This window comes from Glycine max, chromosome 1 (assembly GCF_000004515.6).
Source record: "Glycine max cultivar Williams 82 chromosome 1, Glycine_max_v4.0, whole genome shotgun sequence".
Taxonomy (NCBI): Eukaryota; Viridiplantae; Streptophyta; class Magnoliopsida; order Fabales; family Fabaceae; genus Glycine; species Glycine max.
Window position 1 is genome coordinate 20,693,568 of NC_016088.4, and position 22,709 is coordinate 20,716,276.

The 22,709-nt window shown below is 43.4% G+C and overlaps 1 protein-coding gene and 1 non-coding gene across 2 annotated transcripts; one reads left to right on the forward strand and one right to left on the reverse strand.

Annotated features, from left to right (window-relative positions):
- Nucleotides 1-296: 296 nt before the first annotated feature.
- Nucleotides 297-403, reverse strand: LOC112997824 (small nucleolar RNA R71). Its single transcript, XR_003262898.1, has one exon. It is a non-coding gene; the product is annotated as a small nucleolar RNA R71 (small nucleolar RNA).
- A 20,786-nt stretch (nt 404-21,189) lies between these two features.
- Nucleotides 21,190-22,093, forward strand: LOC100306451 (alpha-amylase inhibitor/lipid transfer/seed storage family protein). The gene has a single exon (NM_001248315.2). The coding sequence runs from the start codon at nt 21,465-21,467 to the stop codon at nt 21,849-21,851; it is 387 nt and encodes a 128-aa protein (NP_001235244.1). The 5' UTR covers nt 21,190-21,464; the 3' UTR covers nt 21,852-22,093.
- Nucleotides 22,094-22,709: the final 616 nt, after the last annotated feature.

Sequence of the window (22,709 nt, forward strand, 5' to 3'; positions counted from 1 at the left end):
ACCCTGATGAGGATGTCCCATATGTTCTTAAAACTGGACTGATTCATTTGCTTCCAAAGTTTCATGGCCTTGCAGGTGAAGACCCGCACAAACATTTGAAAGAATTTCACATTGTCTGCTCCACCATGAAACCCCTAGATGTCCAAGAGGATCACATATTTCTAAAGGCTTTTCCTCATTCATTAGAGGGAGTGGCAAAGGACTGGCTGTATTACCTTGCTCCAAGGTCCATCACGAGCTGGGATGACCTTAAGAGAGTATTCTTAGAAATATTTTTCCCTTCTTCTAGGACCACAGCCATCAGGAAGGATATCTCAGGTATTAGACAACTCAGTGGAGAGAGCCTGTATGAGTACTGGGAGAGATTTAAGAAACTATGTGCCAGTTGCCCCCACCATCAGATTTCAGAACAGCTTCTTCTCCAATATTTTTATGAAGGACTCAGTAATATGGAGAGAAGTATGATAGATGCTGCCAGTGGTGGAGCCCTTGGAGACATGACTCCTGCTGAAGCCAGAAATTTAATTGAGAAGATGGCCTCCAACTCCCAGCAGTTTAGTGCCAAAAATGATGCCATAGTCATTAGAGGAGTGCATGAGGTAGCTACAAACCCATCTGCATCATCTGAAACTAAGAAGCTTGAAGGCAAACTGGATGCGTTGGTCAACTTGGTAACCCAGCTGGCCTTGAATCAGAAATCTGTACCTGTCGCAAGGGTTTGTGGTTTGTGCTCCTCTGCTGACCACCATACAGACCTTTGCCCTTCCATGCAGCAACCTGGAGCAATTGAGCAGCCTGAAGCTTATGCTGCAAATATTTACAATAGACCTCCTCAACCTCAGCAGCAAAATCAACCACAGCAGAGCAATTATGACCTTTCCAGCAACAAATACAACCCTTGATGGAGGAATCACCCTAACCTCAGATGGTCCAGCCCTCAGCAACAACAACAGCAGCCTGCTCCTTCCTTCCAAAATGCTGCTGGCCCAAGTAGACCATACATTCGTCCACCAATCCAACAACAGCAACAACCCCATAAACAGCCAACAGTTGAGGCCCCTCCACAACCTTCCCTCGAAGAACTTGTGAGGCAAATGACTATGCAGAACATGCAGTTTTAGCAAGAGACCAGAGCCTCCATTCAGAGCTTAACCAATCATATGGGACAAGTAGCTACCCAGTTGAATCAACAACAGTCCCAGAATTCTGACAAGCTGCCTTCTCAAGCTGTCCAAAATCCCAAAAATGTCAGTGCCATTTCATTGAGGTCGGGAAAGCAGTGTCAAGGACCTCAACCCGTAGAACCTTCCTCATCTGCAAATGAACCTGCCAAACTTCACTCTATTCCAGAAAAAGGTGATGAAAAAAATCTACCTAACAATTTCTGTGCAGGTGAATCTTCTTCCACAGGTAATTCTGATTTGCAGAAGCAGCACATTCCCCCTCTTCCATTCCCTCCAAGAGCAGTTTCCAACAAAAAAATGGAAGAGGCAGAGAAAGAGATCTTGGAAACATTTAGAAAAGTAGAGGTAAACATACCTCTGTTGGATGCAATAAAGCAAATTCCAAGATATGCCAAATTCTTGAAGGAGCTGTGCACTAATAAGCGGAAGCTTAAAGGAAGTGAACGAATTAGCATGGGCAGAAATGTCTCCGCATTGATTGGTAAATCTGTTCCTCAAATTCCTGAAAAATGCAAAGATCCAGGTACATTCAGCATACCTTGTATTATAGGGAATAGTAAGTTTGACAATGCCATGCTAGATTTAGGAGCCTCTGTTAGTGTTATGCCTCTGTCGATTTTTAATTCTCTATCTCTAGGTCCCTTGCAGTCAACTGATGTGGTAATTCATTTAGCTAATAGAAGTGTTGCCTATCCTATTGGTTTCATAGAAGATGTCTTAGTTAGAGTTGGTGAACTGATTTTCCCTGTTGATTTTTATATCTTGAATATGGAAGATGGATTTTCTCAAGGATCAGTTCCCATCATTCTAGGCAGACCCTTTATGAAAACTGCTAGAACTAAGATAGATGTTTATGCAGGCACACTGTCCATGGAGTTTGGTGATATAACTGTTCATTTTAATATTCTGGATGCTATGAAATACCCATTTGAAGATCTTTCTGTATTTCGTGCTGAAATAATTGACCATGTTGTTGATGAATACATGACTGATCTTTATTCTAATCTGCATGCCTCTCACTCTTCATGCATTGAGTCTGAAATTGTACTTGATCATATGTCTGAATTTGATGCTGAGAGTGAATCTGAGAGTGATATTGATTGCATGCCTGGTGGTGGTGTTTTACCTCTTGAGATTGATTTTATAGAGTTAGATAGGACTAACCATGTTTCAGGAAGTACACATACCTCTGACTTTCTTTATGAGGTAAAGGCTGAGAAACCATCTCCTTCTACCACTGTCCAACCGACCACACCAGAATTGAAGCCTCTGCCATCAAATTTAAAATACGCTTACTTGGATGATAGCAAGAGTTTTCCAGTGATTATATCTGCCTCCCTTGCTGATGAGCAAGAGGAGAAGTTGTTGTCAGTTCTCAAGAAGCATAAGAAGGCTATAGGCTGGACCCTGGCGGACATTCCTGGTATTAGCCCATCCACATGTATGCATCGAATAAATTTAGAGGATGGAGCTAAACCAGTAAGACAGCCACAGAGAAGACTCAACCCGGTGATTCTTGATGTAGTGAAGAAGGAGATAACCAAGCTTTTGCAAGCTAGAATCATTTATCCTATCTCCGACAGCCAATGGGTGAGTCCCGTCCAGGTAGTCCCGAAAAAGACTGGCCTCACAGTGATTAGAAATGAGAAGGAGGAGCTAATTCCTACTCGGGTGCAGAACAGTTGGAGAGTCTGCATTGACTATAGGAGGCTGAACCAGGTTACCAAAAAGGACCATTTTCCCCTGCCATTCATTGATCAGATGCTTGAACGCCTGGCAGGTAAATCCCACTACTGTTTCCTTGATGGTTTTTCTGGTTATATGCAAATTACTATTGCTCCTGAGGATCAGGAAAAGACGACATTCACCTGCCCCTTCAGCACTTTTGCTTATAGGAGGATGCCTTTCGGCCTATGCAATGCCCCTGTTACCTTCCAGCGGTGCATGATTAGTATTTTCAGTGATTTTTTAGAAAATTGCATAGAGGTGTTTATGGATGATTTCACTGTATATGGATCCTCTTTTGATGGTTGTTTGAATAGTTTGGAAAAAGTTTTGAATAGATGCATTGAAACTAACCTTGTTCTAAATTTTGAAAAATGTCATTTTATGGTAGAGCAAGGTATAGTTTTAGGCCACATTATTTCCAATAAGGGTATTGAAGTAGATCCTGCAAAAATTTTTGTTATTTCACAATTGCCTTACCCCTCTTGTGTGCGAGAGGTGCGATCTTTTCTTGGTCATGCAGGATTCTACAGGTGCTTTATAAGGGATTTTAGCAAAGTAGCCCTTCCACTGTCCAGTTTTAAAAGGGAAGTAAAGTAGCCCTCTTGTGTCCCATACTTGTCTTTTATTGGAGATAAAAGGGAAGTAAAGATAAGACACTAATTTCGTTCGAGCGGAACATCATTCGGCCGATCAAAATCCCCGCCAGCGGAACCTGTCATTCAGTAAGAAAAGAAAAGGCATCAGAAGCGTCAACAAACTTCAGTGTTTCGAAAACGACAAAGTTGGACAACCACGACACTTCCCTTTGCCATTGCACCCAATCGCCTCTGCCCAGCAGAGAAGAATTCTGCGCGTTGCTGGACTTGAATGTTTCCGGACCACGAGAGTGAAAAACCTACCAAAATTTTGAAAATGATCAGCACCGAACGACCAACATCATCCTGATACTGCCGAATTCGTTCCCCTCGGTTGACGAAAGGCATAGATGACCATAAGGTATCTCCGCCTGCCACCTAACTCGTTGTCCCTGGATGGAAAAAGATGCAGAAGATGATGTCAGTCTCTTCGCGTCAACGGGCTCGCTTGCCCCTGGTTGACGAAAGGTGCGGGCAACCATAAGGTAACCCCGCATGTCACCTGACTTCACGGGTCGGGACGACAAAAGGTGCAGGAGACGATGTTAGTCTCTACGCGTCAACATGCTCATTTGTCCCTGGCTGACGAAAGGTGCGGGTAACCATAAGGCAACCCCGCGTGTCACCTGACTTCACGGGTCAGGACGACAAAAGTGCAGGAGATGATGTTAGTCTCTGTGAGTCAACGGGCTCGTTTGCCCCTGGTTGACGAAAGGTGCGGGTAACCATAAGGTAACCCCGCGTGTCACCTAACTTCATGGGTCAGGATGACAAAAGGTGCAGGAGACGATGTAAGTCTCTGCACGTCAACGGGCTCGTTTGCCCCTGGTTGACGAAAGGTGCGGGTAACCATAAGGTAACCTCGCGTGTCACCTGACTTCATGGGTCAGCACGACAAAAGGTGCAGGAGACAATGTTAGTCTCTGCGCGTCAACGGGCTCGTTCGCCCCTGGTCGACGAAAGGTGTGGGTAACCATAAGGTAACCCCGCGTGTCACCTGACTTCATGGGTCAGGACAACAAAAAGTGCAGGAGACGATGTTAGTCTCTGCGCGTCAACGGGCTCGTTTGCCCCTGGTTGATGAAAGGTGCGGGTAACCATAAGGTAACCCCGCGTGTCACCTGACTTCATGGGTCAGGGCGACAAAAGGTGCCAGAGACGATGTTAGTCTCTGCATGCTATCATGCGTTGAGTATTAGAGATAGAAAAAGAAAGTTTATACGGATAACCACTTGGGTTTCTCCGCCTGCCCTCTAACTTCACGGGTTAGTGCTTGATAGATGTAGTCTGCGCGGAAGACAACGTAAATCTCCTCGTGTCAACGAGCTTGTTGGCCGCGATTGACCAAGGGTGCAGAAGACGACGTTAGTCTCTGCATGCTATCATGCGTTGAGTCTTAGAGATAGCAAAAGAAAGTTTATGCGGATAATGACTTAGGTTTCTCTGCCTGCCCCCTAACTTCACGGGTTAGTGCTTGACAGAGGTAGTCTGCGCGGAGAAACTGCTTGTGTATCTCCGCGCGTCACCTGACTTCAGGGTCATTGTGGCAGAAATTGTGGGGCGGCCGACAAAAGCGAGGCTCTTGCTCCTACGTATCCTCAATTTGTGATGAGGAACTCAGACCTACATAGTTCTTGATAACTGTGAGACTAAAATAGTCTCGGTGTTTTCTTCACAAAAATGCGAACATGGTTTAGTAAAAAGACAAAACTTCCAACTGATCAGAGCAATGTATGCTTTTTTGGATGAAAAATGATGTGTCTATCGGGGAAGGAGAGTATGCTGATGAAATTTTCTCATAACCATAAATGAGATTTTGGATGTTAGCATTTCGTTTCTAAACGACCATTTAGAGGAAACACTGGGTCCAACAAAAATAGAAGAAAATTACTCAAAGTGTATCAATCTCACAAAGGTAAGTGTTTCATCCTAATTCCGAACCATAGATATGTCATGACTTGATTTTGCACATCATTTCCTATCAAATCAAAGATTACATGCGTGATCATGGATCAATAGGACTTCTTCTTGGGAATGGGTTTTTTGGTGGGAAATTTGGCTTTGAGTGTTTGGGCCTTTTCCTTTTCTGTTTTTGTTTAGTGTGAGGTGAACAAGCCACCGACGCATAGGATTTTCGTTGGCAATCAAAGGGAGAGGACCACTTTAGGTCGTGGTTTCCTTTCTTTTTTCGTTTACTTGGTGATAATCCTTGATCGGGAATTTTCTTTCTTTTTTTGCTTTCTCTCAATCTTTGATTGGGAATTTTCTCTTTTTGCTTTTCTTCCGCTCTTTTGATTGGGAACTTTCTTTTTTTCTTTTCTCTTGCTCTTTTGATTGGGAACTTTCTTTTTTTTTCTTTTCTTCCGAGGGCAAGGATTGACATTCTCACCCTGGGTCAAGGTTTATGGTAATTTGGGATTTTGGCTCAAGGCTTGTAGAACGGCTGGACATGATATCTGTCAGGGTTTGGCCAACGGTTCGGGGATAAAGGGGATGTCCCACATTATTTCCATGATACACATGCAACAATGATGATTAGGAAATTTTATGCAAAACTGGTCATGCAAGCACCCATGTGGACACTCAAGCATCAAGTTTTTATGGTCATGTGACACTAGGGCTCAGGATTCATTTTCTCTATTTAAGTCAACCCAGTGTTTCCAAAATATGCTCATTTATCAATTCATGCATTAATCTGAGCCTATTTTGGGCGTTCAGAAAATTTTTCACAGCATTCACCCTTCAGGCGTATACACACATTTTCCTTCAAAAATTGGTTATGATAAAAAAAAAATTCAAAGAAAAGTTGGAAGTTATCTCTTTTCAAAAGCATGTTGGTTTTTTTTAGCTAGGCAACTTATTTTTCTTTTTCTCTCTCTTTTTTTCTCTTTTTTTTTCTTTTTTTTTTCATGAGGTATTTTGCTACCTAAACATGTGTATATTTTTTATATATATATATATATATATATATATATATATATATATATATATATATATATATATATATATATATATTCTATGAGGTATTTTTTTGCTACATACATGCATATCTAAGGTATCTTTCTACCTAAACACACATACATATATTCTGTGAGGTATTTTTTTGCTACATACATGCATATCTAAGGTATCTTTCTACCTAAACACACATACATATATTTTGTGAGGTATTTTTGCTATATACATGCATATCCAAGGTATCTTTCTACCTAAACACACATACATATATTTTGTGAGGTATTTTTGCTATATACATGCATATCGAAGGTATCTTGCTACCTAAACATACGTATATATGTTTTGTGAGGTGTTTTTTGCTACCTAAATTACATACATGCATATCTAAGGTATTTTCGCTACCTAAACACACATACATATATTTTGTGAGGTATGACTACCTTCCGAGCTTATGCTTGTTTTATTTAAATTCCTAGGATCATGAGCAACTAGGTGTGTCCTACTATGACTTGAGAAACAAAAGTGATCAAATAACAAGCAGAAATTTGAAAGGTACTAGGTTGCCTCCTAGTAGCGCTTCTTTAACGTCTTGAGCTGGATACGTGATGACTTGTCGGTCATGGACCTAGTACTTTTGCTTACCTTTGCCTTTGGACTTGGTCGCCTGCTGATCGGCCATGTGTCATAGGCAACGCTCTAACCTTTTTGTGGATGAGCTGAGGTGAACTCTAGAGGTGGCGATGGTGCGTTTATTGCCTGCTGCCAGCCATCCCCAGGCTGCTGTGGTGTCTCGCCCTGCGCCTTCCTGGGGGGCGTAGTATTTCTTGATGAAAGCTCGGTTAGAAAGGGGCCTGATGACCTTGTTGGGGGTGACAGGCACTCCGTAGAACTGATAGAGGCCCGTAATCAGAGCTGGAAACCCCAAGACCTTATTGGACTTCTCCGGGTCCACTGGGTGTCTTGCGGGTGCGATCCCTGCAAACAATAGATGACATCAGAAATCAGTTGAGAAAAGTGCATACTTACCTATGTCACGATGGCATGACCTTGCTGGGGGGGACGGGCACTCTGTAGGACTGACAAAGGACCGTAACCAGAGCTGGAAACCCCAGGGCCCTGTTGGGCTCCTCTAGGTCCACTAGGTGTCTTGTGGGCGCGACCCCTGCAAATAATAGATGACATCATAAATCGGTTGAGCGATGTGCATACTTACCTATGTCATGATGGCACAGACCAACTGATGCTTCCGCAGGGGGAGATCGGCATCATGGTCGCTGGACGGAACGTTGCTAAGTAGCAACGTCATCCATATCTGTGTAAGAGTGGTCATGTTGGTGTGCATGATCCGCACTCGTCTCTTTGCAGTGGCACGGGTGAAATCTTGTCTCGGTATGCATAGTAGCTGCGTGATAGCCTCCCTCTCTGGTTATGTTCGCACAGTTGAAGTGATAAAAGGAAACTACTGGCCCCTTAACCAGGAGTGCAAGTCTCGATTAAGCATTTCAGGGCAGAGGACCTTAAATTTTCTTAAGGTGCAGATGTGGAGCCCACTGAAAGTGAGGACGTGTAGCCCTCTAAAGGCGAGGGGGCGTGCAACCCTCCGAAGTTGAGGACGTGTCACCATTTGAAGACGACGACATGTAGGCCTATGAAGGCGACGGCGTACAGGCCTCTGAAGGCGAGGACGTGTAGCCCTCTAAAGGCGAGGGCATTCAGCCCTCTGAAGGTGAGGACGTGTAGCCCTCTAAAGGTCAGGAAGTGTAGTCCTCTAAAAGTGAGGACGTGTAGTCCTCTGAAGGCGAGGATGTGTAGTCCTCTGAAGGCGAGGACGTGTAGTCCTCTAAAGGTGAGAGCGTGTAGCCCTACGAAGGAAAGGACGTCCAGTCCTCTGATGGCGAGGGCGTGTAGCACTTTGAAGGCAAGGGCGTGCAGCCCTCTTAAGGCGAGGACGTGTAGTCCTTTGAAGGTGAAGGCGTGTAGCTCTCTAAACGTGAGGGCGTGTGGCCCTCTTAAGGCGAGGACGTGTAGTCCTCTGAAGGTGAGGGCGTGTAGCCCTCTGAAGTTGAGGACGTGCATCCTCTAAAGGTGAGGACAGGTAGTCCCCTGAAGGCGAGGACATGTAGTCCTCTGAAGGTGAGGTTATGTAGCCCCCTGAAGGCGAGGGCGTGTAGCCCTCTGAAGGCGAGGACTTGTAGTCCTCTGAAGGCGAGGACGTGTAGTCCTCTGAAGGTGAGGGCGAGCAACCCTCGGAGGCGAGGACGTGTAGTCCTCTAAAGGCAAAGACGTGTAGTCCTCTAAAGGCAAAGACGTGTAGTCCTCTGAAGGCGAGGACATGTAGTCCTCTGAAGGCGAGGGCGTGCAGCCCTCTAAAGGCGAGGACATGTAGTCCTCAGAAGGTGAGGGCGTGTAGCCCTCTGAAGGTGAGGACATGTAGTCCTCAGAAGGCGAGGACGTGTAGTCCTCTGAAGGTGAGGGGGTGTAGTCCTCTGCAGGTGAGGACGTGTAGCCCTCTAAAGGTGAGGGTGTGCAGCCCTCTGAAGGCGAGGCCATGTAACCCTCTAAAGGCGAGGACGTGGAGTCCTCTGAAGGCGAGGACGTGTAGTCCTCTGAAGGCGAAGGCGAACTACCCTCTGAAGGCAAGGACGTCTAGTCCTCTGAAGGAGAGGATGTGTAGTCCTATGAAGGCGAGGGCGAGCAGACCTCTGAAGGAAAGGATGAGTAGTCCTCTAAAGGCGAGGATGTGTAGTCCTCTGAAGGCGAGGGCGTGCAGCCCTCTATAGGTGAGGACGTGTAGTCCTCTGAAGGTGAGGGTGTGTAGCCCTCTGAAGGTGAGGACGTGTAGTCCTCGGAAGGCGAGGACATGTAGACCTCTAAAGGTGAGGACATGTTGTCCTCTGAAGGCAAGAATGTGTAGTCCTCTGAAGGCGAGGACATGTAGTCCTCTGAAGGCGAAGGCGTGAAGCCCTCTAAAGGCGAGGACGTGTAGTCCTCTGAAGGCTAGGACGTGTAGTCCTCTGAAGGCGAGGACCTGTAGTAGTCTGAAGGCGAGGGCGTGCAGCCCTCTAAAGGCGAGGATGTGTAGTCCTCTAAAGGTGACGACGTGTAGTCCTTTGAAGGTGAGGGCGTGTACGCCTCCGAAGGTGAGGGTGTGCAGTCCTCTAAAGGCGAGGGCGTGTAACCCTCTGAAGGCGAGGACGTGTAGTCCTCTAAATTCGAGGACGTGTAGTCCTCTGAAGGTGAGGGCGAGCAGCCCTCTGAAGGCAAGGACGTGTAGTCCTCTAAAGGCAAGGACGTGTAGTCCTCTGAAGGCCTGGGCGTGCAGCCCTCTAAAGGCGAGGACATCTAGTCCTCTAAACCTGTGGGTGTGTGGCCCTCTGAAGGCGAGGACGTGTAGTCCTCTGAAGGAAAGAACATGTAGTCCTCTGAAGACAAGAACGGGTAGTCCTATGAAAGCAAAGACATGTAGTCCTCTGAAAGCGAGGGTGTGCAGCCCTCTAAAGGCGAGGACGTGCAGTCCTCTGAAGGCAAGAACTTGTAGGCCTCTGAAGGTGAGGGTGTGCATCCCTCTGAAGGCGAGGACGTGTAGTCCTCTGAAGGCAAGAACGTGTAGTCCTCTGAAGGCGAGGAGATGTAGTCCTCTGAAGGCGAGGGCGTGCAGCCCTCTAAAGGCGAGGACATGTAGTCCTCAGAAGGTGAGGACATGTAGTCCTCTGAAGGTGAGGGCGTGTAGTCCTCTGATGGCGAGGACATGAAATCCTCTGAAGGCGAGGGCGTGCAGCCCTCTAAAGGCGAGGACGTGTAGTCCTCTGAAGGCGAGGACGTGTAGTCCTCTGAAGGCGAGGACATGTAGTCCTCTGAAGGCGATGGCGTGCAGCTCTCTAAAGGCGAGGATGTGTAGTCCTCTAAAGGTGAGGACATTTAGTCCTCTGAAGGTGAGGGCGTGTAGCCCTCTGAAGGTGAAGGTGTGCAGCCCTCTGAAGGCGAGGGCGTGTAACCCTCTGAAGGCGAGGACGTATAGTCCTCTGAATTCGAGGACGTGTAGTCCTCCGAAGGTGAGGGCGAGCAGCCCTCTGAAGGCAAGGACGTGTAGTCCTCTAAAGGCGAGGACGTGTAGTCCTCTAAAGGCCTGGGCGTGCAGCCCTCTAAAGGCGAGGACATGTAGTCCTCTAAACGTGTGGGTGTGTAGCCCTCTGAAGGCGAGGACGTGTAGTCCTCTGAAGGCGAGAACGTGTAGTCCTCCGAAGGCGAGGACATGTAGTCCTCTGAAGACATGAACGTGTAGTCCTCTGAAGGCAAGGATATGTAGTCCTCTGAAGGCGAGGGCGTGCAGCCTTCTAAAGGCGAGGACGTGTAGTCCTCTGAAGGTGAGGACGTGTAGTCCTCTAAAGGTGAGGGCATGTAGCCCTTTGAAGGTGTGGACGTGTAGGCCTCTGAAGGTGATGGTGTGCAGCCCTCTGAAGGCGAGGACGTGTAGTCCTCTAAAGGCGAAAACGTGTAATCCTCTGAAGGCGAGGACATGTAGTCCTCTGAAGACAAGAACGTGTAGTCCTCTGGAGGCAAGGACATGTAGTCCTCTGAAGGCAAGGGCGTGCAGCCCTCGAAAGGTGAGGACGTGTAGTCATCTGAAGGTGAGGACGTGTAGTCCTCTAAAGGCGAGGGCATGTAGCCCTCTAAAGGTGAGGACGTGTAGGCCTCTGAAGGTGAGGGTGTGCAGCCCTCTGAAGGCGAGGGCTTGTAGCCCTCTGAAGGCGAGAACGTGTGTCCTCCAAAGGTGAGGACGTGTAGTCCTCTAAAGGCGAGGACATATAGTCCTTTGAAGACAAGAACGTGTAGTCCTCTGAAGGCAAGGACATGTAGTCCTCTGAACGTGTGGGTGAGTAGCCCTCTGAAGGCGAGGACGTGTAGTCCTCTGAAGGCGAGAGCGTGTAGTCCTCTGAAGGCGAGGACATGTAGTCCTCTAAAGACAAGAACGTGTAGTCCTCTGAAGGCAAGGACATGTAGTCCTCTGAAGGCGAGGGCATGCAACCCTCTAAAGGCGAGGACGTGTAGTCCTCTGAAGGTGAGGACATGTAGTCCTCTAAAGGTGAGGGCATGCAACCCTCTGAAGGTTAGGACGTGTAGGCCTCTGAAGTTGAGGGTGTGCAGCCCTCTGAAGGCGAGGGCGTGTAGCCCTCGGAAGGCGAGAACGTGCATCCTCTAAAGGTAAGGACGTGTTGTCCCTTGAAGGCGAAGACATGTAGTCCTCTGAAGGTGAGGGTGTGCAGCCCTTTGAAGGCGAGGGCGTGTAGCCCTCTGAAGGCGAGGACATGTAGTCCTCTGAAGGCGAGGACATGTTGTCCTCTGAAGGCGAAGGTGTGTAGCCCTCTAAAGGTGAGGACGTGTAGTCCTCTAAAGGTGAGGACCTATAGTTCTCTGAAGGTGAGGGCGTGTAGCCCTCTAAAGGTGAGGATGTGTTGCCCTCTGAAGGTGAGGGTGTGCAACCGTCTAAAGGCTAGGACGTGTAGTCCTCTGATGGTGAGAGCGAGCAACATTTTGAAGGCAAGGACGTGTAGTCCTCTAAAGGCGAGGACGTGGAGTCCTCGGAAGGCGAGGACATGTAGTCCTCTGAAAGCGAGGGCGTGCAGCCCTCTATAGGCGAGGACGTGTAGTCCTCTGAAGGTGAAGGCGTGTAGCCCTCTGAAGGCTAGGACGCGTAGTCCTTTGAAGGCGAGGACGTGTAGTCCTCTGAAGGCGAGGGCGTGTAGCCCTCTAAAGGCGAGGACGTGTAGTCCTCCGAAGGCGAGGACGTGTAGGCCTGTGAAGGTGAGGGCGTGTAGCCCTCTGATTGTGTGGGTACTAGTACCCCAGGGTCTATCCTTATGAGAAAGCAAGAGGTTGACTCATCGGGAGGGCCGGTCATCGCAAGTTCAAAAGATTGGACATTAGATGTAAGAAATCTCTGCAGTTAACATGATATTTAGGGATGAGATGCATGCAACCTTTGTCATGCATTGTGGTAAATGCGAACTTCATTTAAAACAATGCAATGTAATGGAAAGTTGTACAATGTTCATGACATTCTTTCCCTATTTTGTGATTTTGATTTTGATTTAATTTTTTTGGAAAACACAGATTGACTGTCCTTTTGAAAGAGGTGATAATTCATGCTACCTTATCTTATCTTTTGCAAATCTCTCCAGGAACTCCCTCAGAGTGTATGTTCTGTTTGATTTAGTCACTTGACCATTTTGGAGTGACGGCAATGGATCCGTTTGACATTTAATCAACCCATTGAAATCCCAAGGTTTGTCCCCCCTTTTTTGTTTTAAAACATCGTTGGGTGAGAACTTTTGATCTGCCCCTAGGTTCGCTTGAGGCTCATGCACGGTGCCCCTCATTGCCCCAGTGTAAGGCTTTGAGGTGCCAATCGTTGTCTTTCATCATGACCTTGTAGTAGGGAACCTGTTGGGTGAGAACTTCTAATCTGCCCCTAGGTTCACTTGAGGTTTATGCATGGTGCCTTTCATTGCCCCAGTGTAAGGCTTTGAGGTACCAATCGTTGTCTTTCGTCATGACCGTGTAGCAGGGAACCTATTGGGTGAGAACTTTGAATCTGCCCCTACGTTCACTTGAGGTTCATGCACGATGCCCCTCATTGCCCCAGTGTAAGGCTTTGAGGTACCAATCATTGTTTTGTTTTCACAACCTTCTAGCAAGGAAGAATGAAAGAAGTGGTTGATTCTCACAAAAATAATTTTTCAAGGACGAGAAATAGTTGAAGGATTTTTCAGTTGACAGATTAAGTCAAATGACTCATATTCTTTATAACTCATTTCTCTCTAAAAAAGACAAACTTTTCGGAATGATAAAATGAGGTTACATGAACGTCTATATTTTTACTTGAAAACACATTCAATCAAATGCTTTTTTCTTTTTCTTTTTGAACCCTTTTTTGCATTACTCGTCGTTTTACGGCACCCTCACCAAATGTGTAGCACAAGTAATCTCTGATTGAACGGTCTTGGAAGTCAACACTCAGGAGTGCAGGTCGCTTAAGCAAACAAACCAATGGCTTACACTCACATTCCGGTGGAAGTTGAATAAGCAAAGATGTGTTTGTGAGAGGATGAGAGAGATAAGGATGTCAAATTTATCCATTTTATTTAGCATTGTAACTGTGGTTTACAATAATGGCATAAACTTGAAAATCCTGATGAGTCATTAGAGACATTTAACAACAGCTTTCAAAATTGCCCCATGTGTGGTGTCGTTTGTCAACGTTAGGATTCACAAGCAATTCTCCTCAAATTTAAGCCAGCCTGCATCAATTAGACTTTGCACCTTACGCTTCGAGGTCATACAGTGCTCAATGGAATGTCCCGAAACTCCTCCATGATATGCACATGTTGCATTCGAGTCGTATCCTCGGAAAAATGGAGGTTGAGGAAACCTAGCAGGGGTTATGGCAACCATTGAATTGTCAAGTAGATATGGGTGCCACTTGAGCTGCCAGGTCTCTCCACCTTTGGGCGTATTCTTTGAAAGATTCATGCCCATTTTTGCACATATTCTGTAGTTACATCCTATCCGGAGCCATATCAGAATTGTACTGATACTGCCTAACAAAGGCAACCATTAGGTCCTTTCAAGAATGGACTCGGGAAGGTTCCAAGTTAGTATACCAGGTAACAGCTACCCCAGTAAGACTTTCTTGGAAGAAATGTATCAGCAGTTCCTCATCTTTTGCATATGCCGCTGTCTTCTGACAATACATCTTTAGATGGTTCATGGGGCAAGTAGTCCCCTTGTACGTGTCAAAGTCCGACACCTTGAACTTGGGAGGGGTGATGATATTGGGTACTAGGAACAACTCTTCTAGGTTAACAAAGGCGTAATCTTCGTCTCCTTCAATGGCCCTGAGCCTTTCCTCTAGATGATCCAACTTTACCATTTCTGCCATAGCATGAGGGTTTTTAACCGCTGTGGAATGTGAGGGGTGTGGTTGTGGGTGATACTGAGGGCCCTCCAAAGTGTTTTGCAGAGGTATACCACCAACTGCTTGCCCTTCAATGGCACATCCAAGGCAAGGCTCAAAGTTCGCTAGATTGGGGCATTTCATGTGTCTCCCCCATGGGTTGAGAGACATGTGCATGATCAGATTGAGGCTGTTGGCTCTCAATGAGTATAGAAGTGGAGTTATTGACATTCTTATTGGGAGTGTACGCCACATTGGGTGGTGTAAGTTGGGAGGCAAGCCATACGGCGGGAAGGCGTGCTCGTTATGAATTTGCACATCATGGGGGCCGCCCGTACTTCCCAAATCTTTGCCTACCATATCTGGGGTTGGATGATTCATTTTGTTGATGCCAGATGGGTGAGTCAGGTCCTCCTCAGCAACAGCGCTGGTAGCGGCAATTGCAACCGCATTGGCTTCCATTATCTTCTTCATGCTCATCATGGCCTCCATCATTGTGGCCATTTGCTCTTTCATGGCCTCCATGTCGGCCTTCATCTGCTCTTGCACCTCCTCTGCTTTACCCATTACTCTAGCTCTAGCACGAGTTCGGTAAGGGCGCCGTAAAGTGTGTTCTTTTCTTTTTGATAACAATGAATAAGTTCATCATTTTTTTAAGGAAAGAATGCAATGAGCAATGCAACCAATGAAAAGCATGGATGTATGCAAATGATGCACAGTTGAAGTATTGCGAATTTTTACGCAGGATATGGGGTTGAATCAATTTAGATTTTCAACATGGTCCATGACATCTTTGTCAAGGTGAAACTGGAAGTAATAAAGACATCAACAATCCTAAATGTGTTTGGCAGTAGACGAAGCAACAATGTAATTCGATCCATCTTTTGCCCCAATTTTTGCAAGATGGTTACTTCCATGCTTCAACTTGACTTGATGAACCTTTTCGTAAAAGCATGAGCTTGGTTCAACCCCGTAATCCAAGGAATGGCAATTCGGTCGCTAATACTTCAACAACATTTCATAAGGATGAAAGACTCGGGAATACGCATGCTATGCATGGAAAATGTAATTATGAGATTGAGATGCCCGAAGAGACATCATTTCCCAGTTAGCCATGCATTAGGTACCATGTTCAATCATTTTGTTTTTAAGTGAAACGGGTTTATGATCCCAACATGGTTGGCTCATGGTACCGAACATATGCAACTAAGAATGTAGTGTGAATTTTCACGCTTCCCTTTTTTTGTTTTTGTTTTGTAGAGGAAAACGCAAGGATCATGCATAAGCAAACATGAAAATAAAAGGTATGTAGTTTGTAGAACAAAAAGTATGTTGAACGCATATGCATGATGATGCAATGACTCATGCAAAATGTGATGCTGGAATATGATAACGGACAAATGCAGGAACAATATATTCATTATGATGCCATGAAGAGATGCTTATGTGATGCATGATATGAATGCATTTACGAACACAAGAGCCCAAAAAATTATCTCTTCTTGCTTGCGCATTTGGGGGCGCAGTGCCCCATGTGTGCAGTTAAGAAGGTGATATGGACCTTCTAGCTTCCTATGACAAAAGACGAGACCAACATACAACGCGTGCGTGATGACATGATGCATACGCGCAAAAGCGCAACAGGGGGATGTACACAACATGGCAATATCCTCATCAATGTACACAACATATGCTTTGTGCCCCTATTTTAGGGACCTAAACGGGAGGAACTAAAAGGCTTTTAGTGATAATTCCCAAGGTGGTCATATCTCTCTTGATGGTTTCTAGAGGTATCATCCCCTTCGAAAAACATATTGTGGCAGTAGGGACTACCAGCAACAATATGTTATCAAAGAGAAAAACTCTAGATGAGGGTTCACTATTATCAAGCAAGTCGGAGACCCAGCATGACCACAGATTCACCTCCACTCCTTATGTTCCCATGGACCCGGGTATAGGGCCCCTTTTCTACTCACCGTGTGTACAAATAGTGTTGGTGTTTGTGTGCATCAAATGGATAAATATCTATCTCATGCATACATTTCAAAAACACACTAAAAGCATCAAAGAGTTATATACAAGAACGTAAGAGAAATAAAAGGAAACTGACAAAAGAGGAAGTCATAATATTGCACGAGATTAGAAGGCCTAACTCTCTAAAAACATTCCCCAGTGGAGTCGCCATACTGTCGCAACCTACCTTTCAGCGGGAGGGCGACGCAGGGCTCGCGGGTGCGTCTTCCATGGGAGGAAAATGCGTGGAGTCACCACCAACGTTTATTCAAGGAAGACGTCGGAAAAACCGAAAAAGGTGTGGTCTACGAACTTTAAGTGTGAAAGGTTCGGGAGTTGTATTCACGCACGGGGAAGGTATTAGCACCTCACGCGTCCATCACAAGGGACGACAGCCTTTAATCAAGTGTGCAAATATGACTTCAATTTGTTTTATTTTCCCTTTTACGCTTTTATGTATTTTTTTATGCCTTTTGTATTTTTTATCTTATTGTGGTCGACAAGGATGTTTCCCTTGCTCCTACGTATTCCTCAATTGTGATAAGGAAATCAGACCTACGTAGTTCTTTGAGAATTAAATGTTGGTTAAGTTGTTTTTATCTTTTTTGCAAGATATATTTTGACTGAACAAAAGGTCATTTAAGGTATTGGATCATTAAACGATCTTTTGATTTTGAAAAGAGAGAAACGTTAAGGCGTTGGACCATTAACGATCTCTTAGGGTGGTCGACAAAAGTGGGGCTTTTGCTCCTACGTATCCTCAATTGCGTTGAGGAAATCAGACCTACGTAGTTCTTGCAAAAGCGGTAAAGTTATATGTTGATTTTATGCTTTTGAACAGTCCATGTTAACCGATAAAAACAAAGAGGATCGTTTTAAGGCGTTTGGACCTTAAAACGGTTTTTAGTGATTCTTGCGGACAAAGCTTGATTTGTGAGTTGATTTTAGCCTTAGTTTCACTTTGGTTATTAGTCAATTGATCCAAGAAAACTTCCAAAGAAAAACGTCCGATTGATTTTTTTGATTATTTTATTCAAAGATATTTTGATTATTTTATTATTATTTTTCAAGATATTTTGATTATTTTGTTATTATTTTGCATTTTTTGGTTTAACCGAGGTTACAGCGTGAACGATCGGTTAGATTTCGTTTTAACAGTGATTAAACGAGATTACAACACAAATAATCCTTGAAATTCATTTTATCATTTATTAGGCGAGATAACAGCTTAAACGATCGGTTAAAGCTCGTTAAAACGGAAGAAAAGAAACCGAAAGTGAACAAAATAAAGATTAAAGCTTAAAAAACAAGAAATGAATTGAAAGTCTCGGATTCGAAAACTTACTCGTTGAAGAACAAAGAACGAACGAAGAACGGGTGAAGAACGGTGAAGAACAACGGAAACACTTCACAGATTCACTCACGGAAACATCTCGGAAGCGTTACGGAAGCACCTCGGCTTGGATTTTCTTCACTGAAATAATTTTTTCACCAAAAACAGTTGAAATGCATAGCCAGGGGGATCAGGGATATTTGGAACAGTCCCCTTTCGCCTATTTATAGGAAAAGGGGGGAGGAGGTTGCCGCCCAGCTCGCCCAGGCGAGCTGGGTTGCTTCCTCCAGAAGCAACCCTGCTTCGAAAATATGTTGGAATTTCGAAAATTTGAAATTTGCTATTTGCACCCACCTTTTGATAAGTTCACCCCCCTTCTTTCATAATTTTACAGAAAAGTTACGGAAGCTTTACGGAAACATATAGGACTTGACTTTCTTCTTTTTTTCTCTTCCTTCTCACTCATATTTAGTGAAATATGTTTATTTAGGGTTTTAGGAATTTTACAAAAGCATTACAGAAGCTTTAAGCAAGCATATAGGACTTGATTTCCCTGTTTTTCCTCTTCTCTTTCACCAATATTAAGTGAAATAGGCTTACCCAAAGTTTTAGGAATTTTACGGAAGCATTACGAAAGCCTCGGAAGCTCCGGAAACCATTTTCCAACAAAACGTGGAGGATCTTGATAAGTTCACCCCTCCCCTTTGCTAAATGCACTCCTTTTTATTTACACACCCCTATTTACTAAATACACTCCCCTTTTGCTTTTTTTTTTGCTGATTCTTTTTCTGTAACGTTACGAAACTTTACGGATTACGTAACGATACTTGTTTTCTTTCCGTAATTGTACGAAACTTTACGGATTACGCAACCATCCCCTCTTTGACTTCTGGAATGTTACGGAACTTTATGGATTGCACAATAATGCTTCCTTTTGACTCCCGACATGTCGCGGAACTTCACGGATTTCCTAACGATGGGTGTCAAGTTCCTCGAAGCGATCATGCGAAGGTCGCATTCCATCAAATAGATGATCCCCGAACGAAATTAGGGTATGACACTATGATTTTCATAAGCAGAAATAATGGAGTTTTCATAAAAGAAAGAAAAAGAATTAAATTTTCCAGTTATTAGAGTGGTGATATCATAGCGACGAGGTGGATCGTTACAAAACCTCTCCTCAACCTCCCTAGCACGCCTATTTATAGGGAAATGGGCACTTGGGGCAATGGCAACTCACCTAAGCAAACCAGTGCCTTCACCCTGAAGTAATTTGGGGGCCTAGGCGAGCCAGAGGCTAGCCTGGGCGATCTAGGGTCCAGGAAACTCAATGAAAATATCCTTTTGCCCCTTTTTTTTGGTATTTTTCGCATTCATGATCAAAACACTAAATGGTTCCTTGCTTTGCACTATAACTAGCGTTCAATACCATAAGTCGATTAGCAAGGATCAAAAGATCAGCGAACGATAGTACCCGGACGAAATTAGGTTATGACAATAACCCAGTAGTTTGGCAAGATAATACTGTTGCTCCAACATTTGAATTACTTAAAACATTAGATCCTTAAGACTCCTATGATTCGTAAGGATCTAATAACGTGCAATTCGCGAATGTAATTGGATGCACATTGCATTTTGGGGCAAAGCGGTTTAGTGAAGAATGCTATGGGATGTCCTTGTTGCATCAGTACTGCTACCATAGTGATAACTCATGCATCAGTTTCCAAGACAAATGGTAAGAAAAAATCCGAAAGAGCCAACAGAAAAGCTTCAGTCATCGCTTGTTTGAGGCGATCGAAGGCTAGCTAAGAACTTGACGTCCAGACAAAATCATCCTTCCACAAAAGAGAAGTGAGTTGAGAAGCAATAGAAGCGTATCTCTTAACAAGTTTGTGATAGAAGCTGGTGAAACCAAGGAATCCACGTATGTCCTTCTGGGTGGAGGGAACAGGCCAATCTACAATAGCCTTGATCTTGGATTGTTCGGGTTCAACTCCTTTGCCGGAAATGATGTGCCCCAAGTACATTCATGGATTGTAATAACAGAATTCTAAAATGGTTGTAACTAACTCCAGGAACAATCCTATGACAGTTGCGCATAGTAATCCAAATACAAAAGATGTTTATTGCTCATAGTCATACAGATACACAAGATGTTTAATGATCCTTATGGGCCTTCCAACATGGGCCTCAAGTATGTTTTCATTCATGTTTCTACCATTCAAGCTCTGTTTGATCATTCTATTTCTTGCAATAACTCTTGAAAATCACTTTTTTTTTTCTGAGTTAAAATTGTGCAAAGGCATATCCTATGCAGCAGGCTCTATAAACATGAATTTTTGAAGGACTTCTTATCAACTGGGCAACATGGGAAAAATCCTATGGCAAGCAAAGGATATCCACTTCATGGTCTTCAAACAAAACTTATTGAGAAGGCACAGGGTCTTTTTAATATGGTCCATTAGCATACTCCTATTTTTAATTATCCTATGTAGTTGATACTTCACCGCGTATGTAGTCACTTTAGTTTTTTCTTGAGAGCCTTGATATCTGACAACAATCCAACCTCTAGCAGTATAAACACCACCATTGCTAAGAGCCAGCTTCCAACAAAATATTTGTTTTCTTTCAACTGTAAGAAGTAAGTAAGTTGCACAAATTATTCTAGATGAAAGTGGGCAAGGTCTCTCTAGTTTGTGTTTCTCAACTAACTCCTATTTTTATAATTTTTTGTGTAGTGGAACATTCAGGAAAATGTGCCCTGAGTGTGTGAAGAAGAACACCCAATAACAGCTTCTTGAGAAGGCTTCTTTAGAGTTCAAGGCCAATCTTGAAAAAGAAATTAGAATCCACAAGAGAAGACATGAGAAGAGTAGAGATAGGCCGAAGGATGTGGGAAAAAAATGGAACTGAAAAATGTATTTACTAAATCTGAGCTAAAGAATTCATGTTTTATGATTATGAGTTTTTAATTTAATGGGTGTGTAAGTCACTCAGTATAACAATATAAAAGCATAGTATGCCCAGTGTATAGGGTACAAAGAACTCATATCTATTTTACGTTAAAGGAGTATTAAAAATTTAAAATAATCCACCAATCGATCTATATACAAATCCATACCATTCTATCGAACAGTACTAATAAATTTAATAGATTGGATTAATTTACTTTATGTTACGAAAAATGTCATTTCACACTCTTCAATTATTAAGTGAAATTTGTGTGAATTTGAGTAAAAAAATATGAATTTAACAAGTCTTATTTTTTCTTTGGAAAATCTTAGTACATTTCAACGAGTTAAATGAATCTTACATTCTTACTCCTTATTTAATCAGTGCATTGGTGATGTTTCTCGTTAAGTTGTGTTGACATAGATTTGGATTGGATCTTATTTTCAATATCATTTTGACTAAGAATATGGATTATATCACATGTGAATAAGGATACAATAAGCAAATAATTTACTGCTGCTTGAATATGCCAAAACCAAGGACAAATGACAAAAATCAACGAGATCACTATCCATTCATGGTTCACTCTTGGCCACAAATTCAACATATCCTAATCCCTTAACGAAATCCAACTAGCTAGAAAATAAAATCTCCACGTTCGACCATCGATACAGTGGTCGCATAACGTAGTTTTGGTTTGAAGAAAAATGAATCTAAAGGATTCAAAGTTGATTTGCTCTTTCATACTGCTTAATTTTCTTTTCTTCAGTTGTTTTGCAGCTGATAATCTCCCGTGCCCTCCAAAATCTACTATCCCACCTTCCTCTTCACCGCAGAAATGCCCCAAAGACACGCTCAAGTTTGGTGTGTGTGGAAGTTGGTTAGGCTTGGTTAAAGAAGTAATTGGGACAAAACCAAGTGAAGAGTGCTGCATCCTTTTGAAAGGTCTCGCTGATCTTGAAGCAGCACTGTGTTTGTGCACAGCTATTAAAGCCAATGTGTTGGGAGCTGTCAAGGTCAAAGTGCATGTTGCTGTTAGTTTGCTTGTTAATGCTTGTGGAAAGAAGGTTCCATCTGGATTTGTATGTGCTTAGAATTTAGAGATACTGTCTCTGTCTTTTCGGTATTTGTCATAGTTGCTTTTAGTTAAATAATTTAAATGCATATTGGACTTCAATTTGTTTGGGGATACTGAAGTTGACAAAGCTGTATATATCTTCCGAACATGTTGAACTCTAAATTTGATCAATGTATAATTCGATTCTTTACTTCCCCTGTAATTAATGTTGACATGTTAAGAAAAGCATCTAATCATGTGGTTCTCCTGTTTCACTCCAATTTTAATGGGGCAAATGATGTGCAAACATAGTTAACATGTGTAGTGTTTAACCAAACTGGAGGCCAAATATCTCAATTTTAAAATAGATAAATCAAAATAACGAATTGAGTAAAATAGAGGGACCAAAATTATATTTAAGCATAAAATGTTGTATACTATCGTTAAGATCAATATACTTAAGAATAAAATGTTGACCTCAATAAATACTATTTAAGAGCTCTTACGAATTTAGGGGACGATTAGTAGCAAGAAAGTTTTTACTTTTCTGGAAATCATTATTTCTATGAATTTATAAAATACATTTGGTTTAATATACTTCTTGGGAAATAAAAATTCCCACCTTTCGTTACATTATAAATTTCTTAGGTATATAAGAATTTTTTTACAAATATACCCTTCATTAAAATAAATTTCCAAATGGTTGAATCATCTCCTTAACAACTTTGACATTTTTTAATTATTATTTTTGGCTTTGTATTCATAGAATCACATTATGAAAGCCAATGATTGACTGTTATTGTCAAAATTGGTATTGCGATAGAAAAATAAACGCAAGTGATCTATATCACATAATGCTTAACAAGATTAATGTCAAATATAAAATCTTGATACA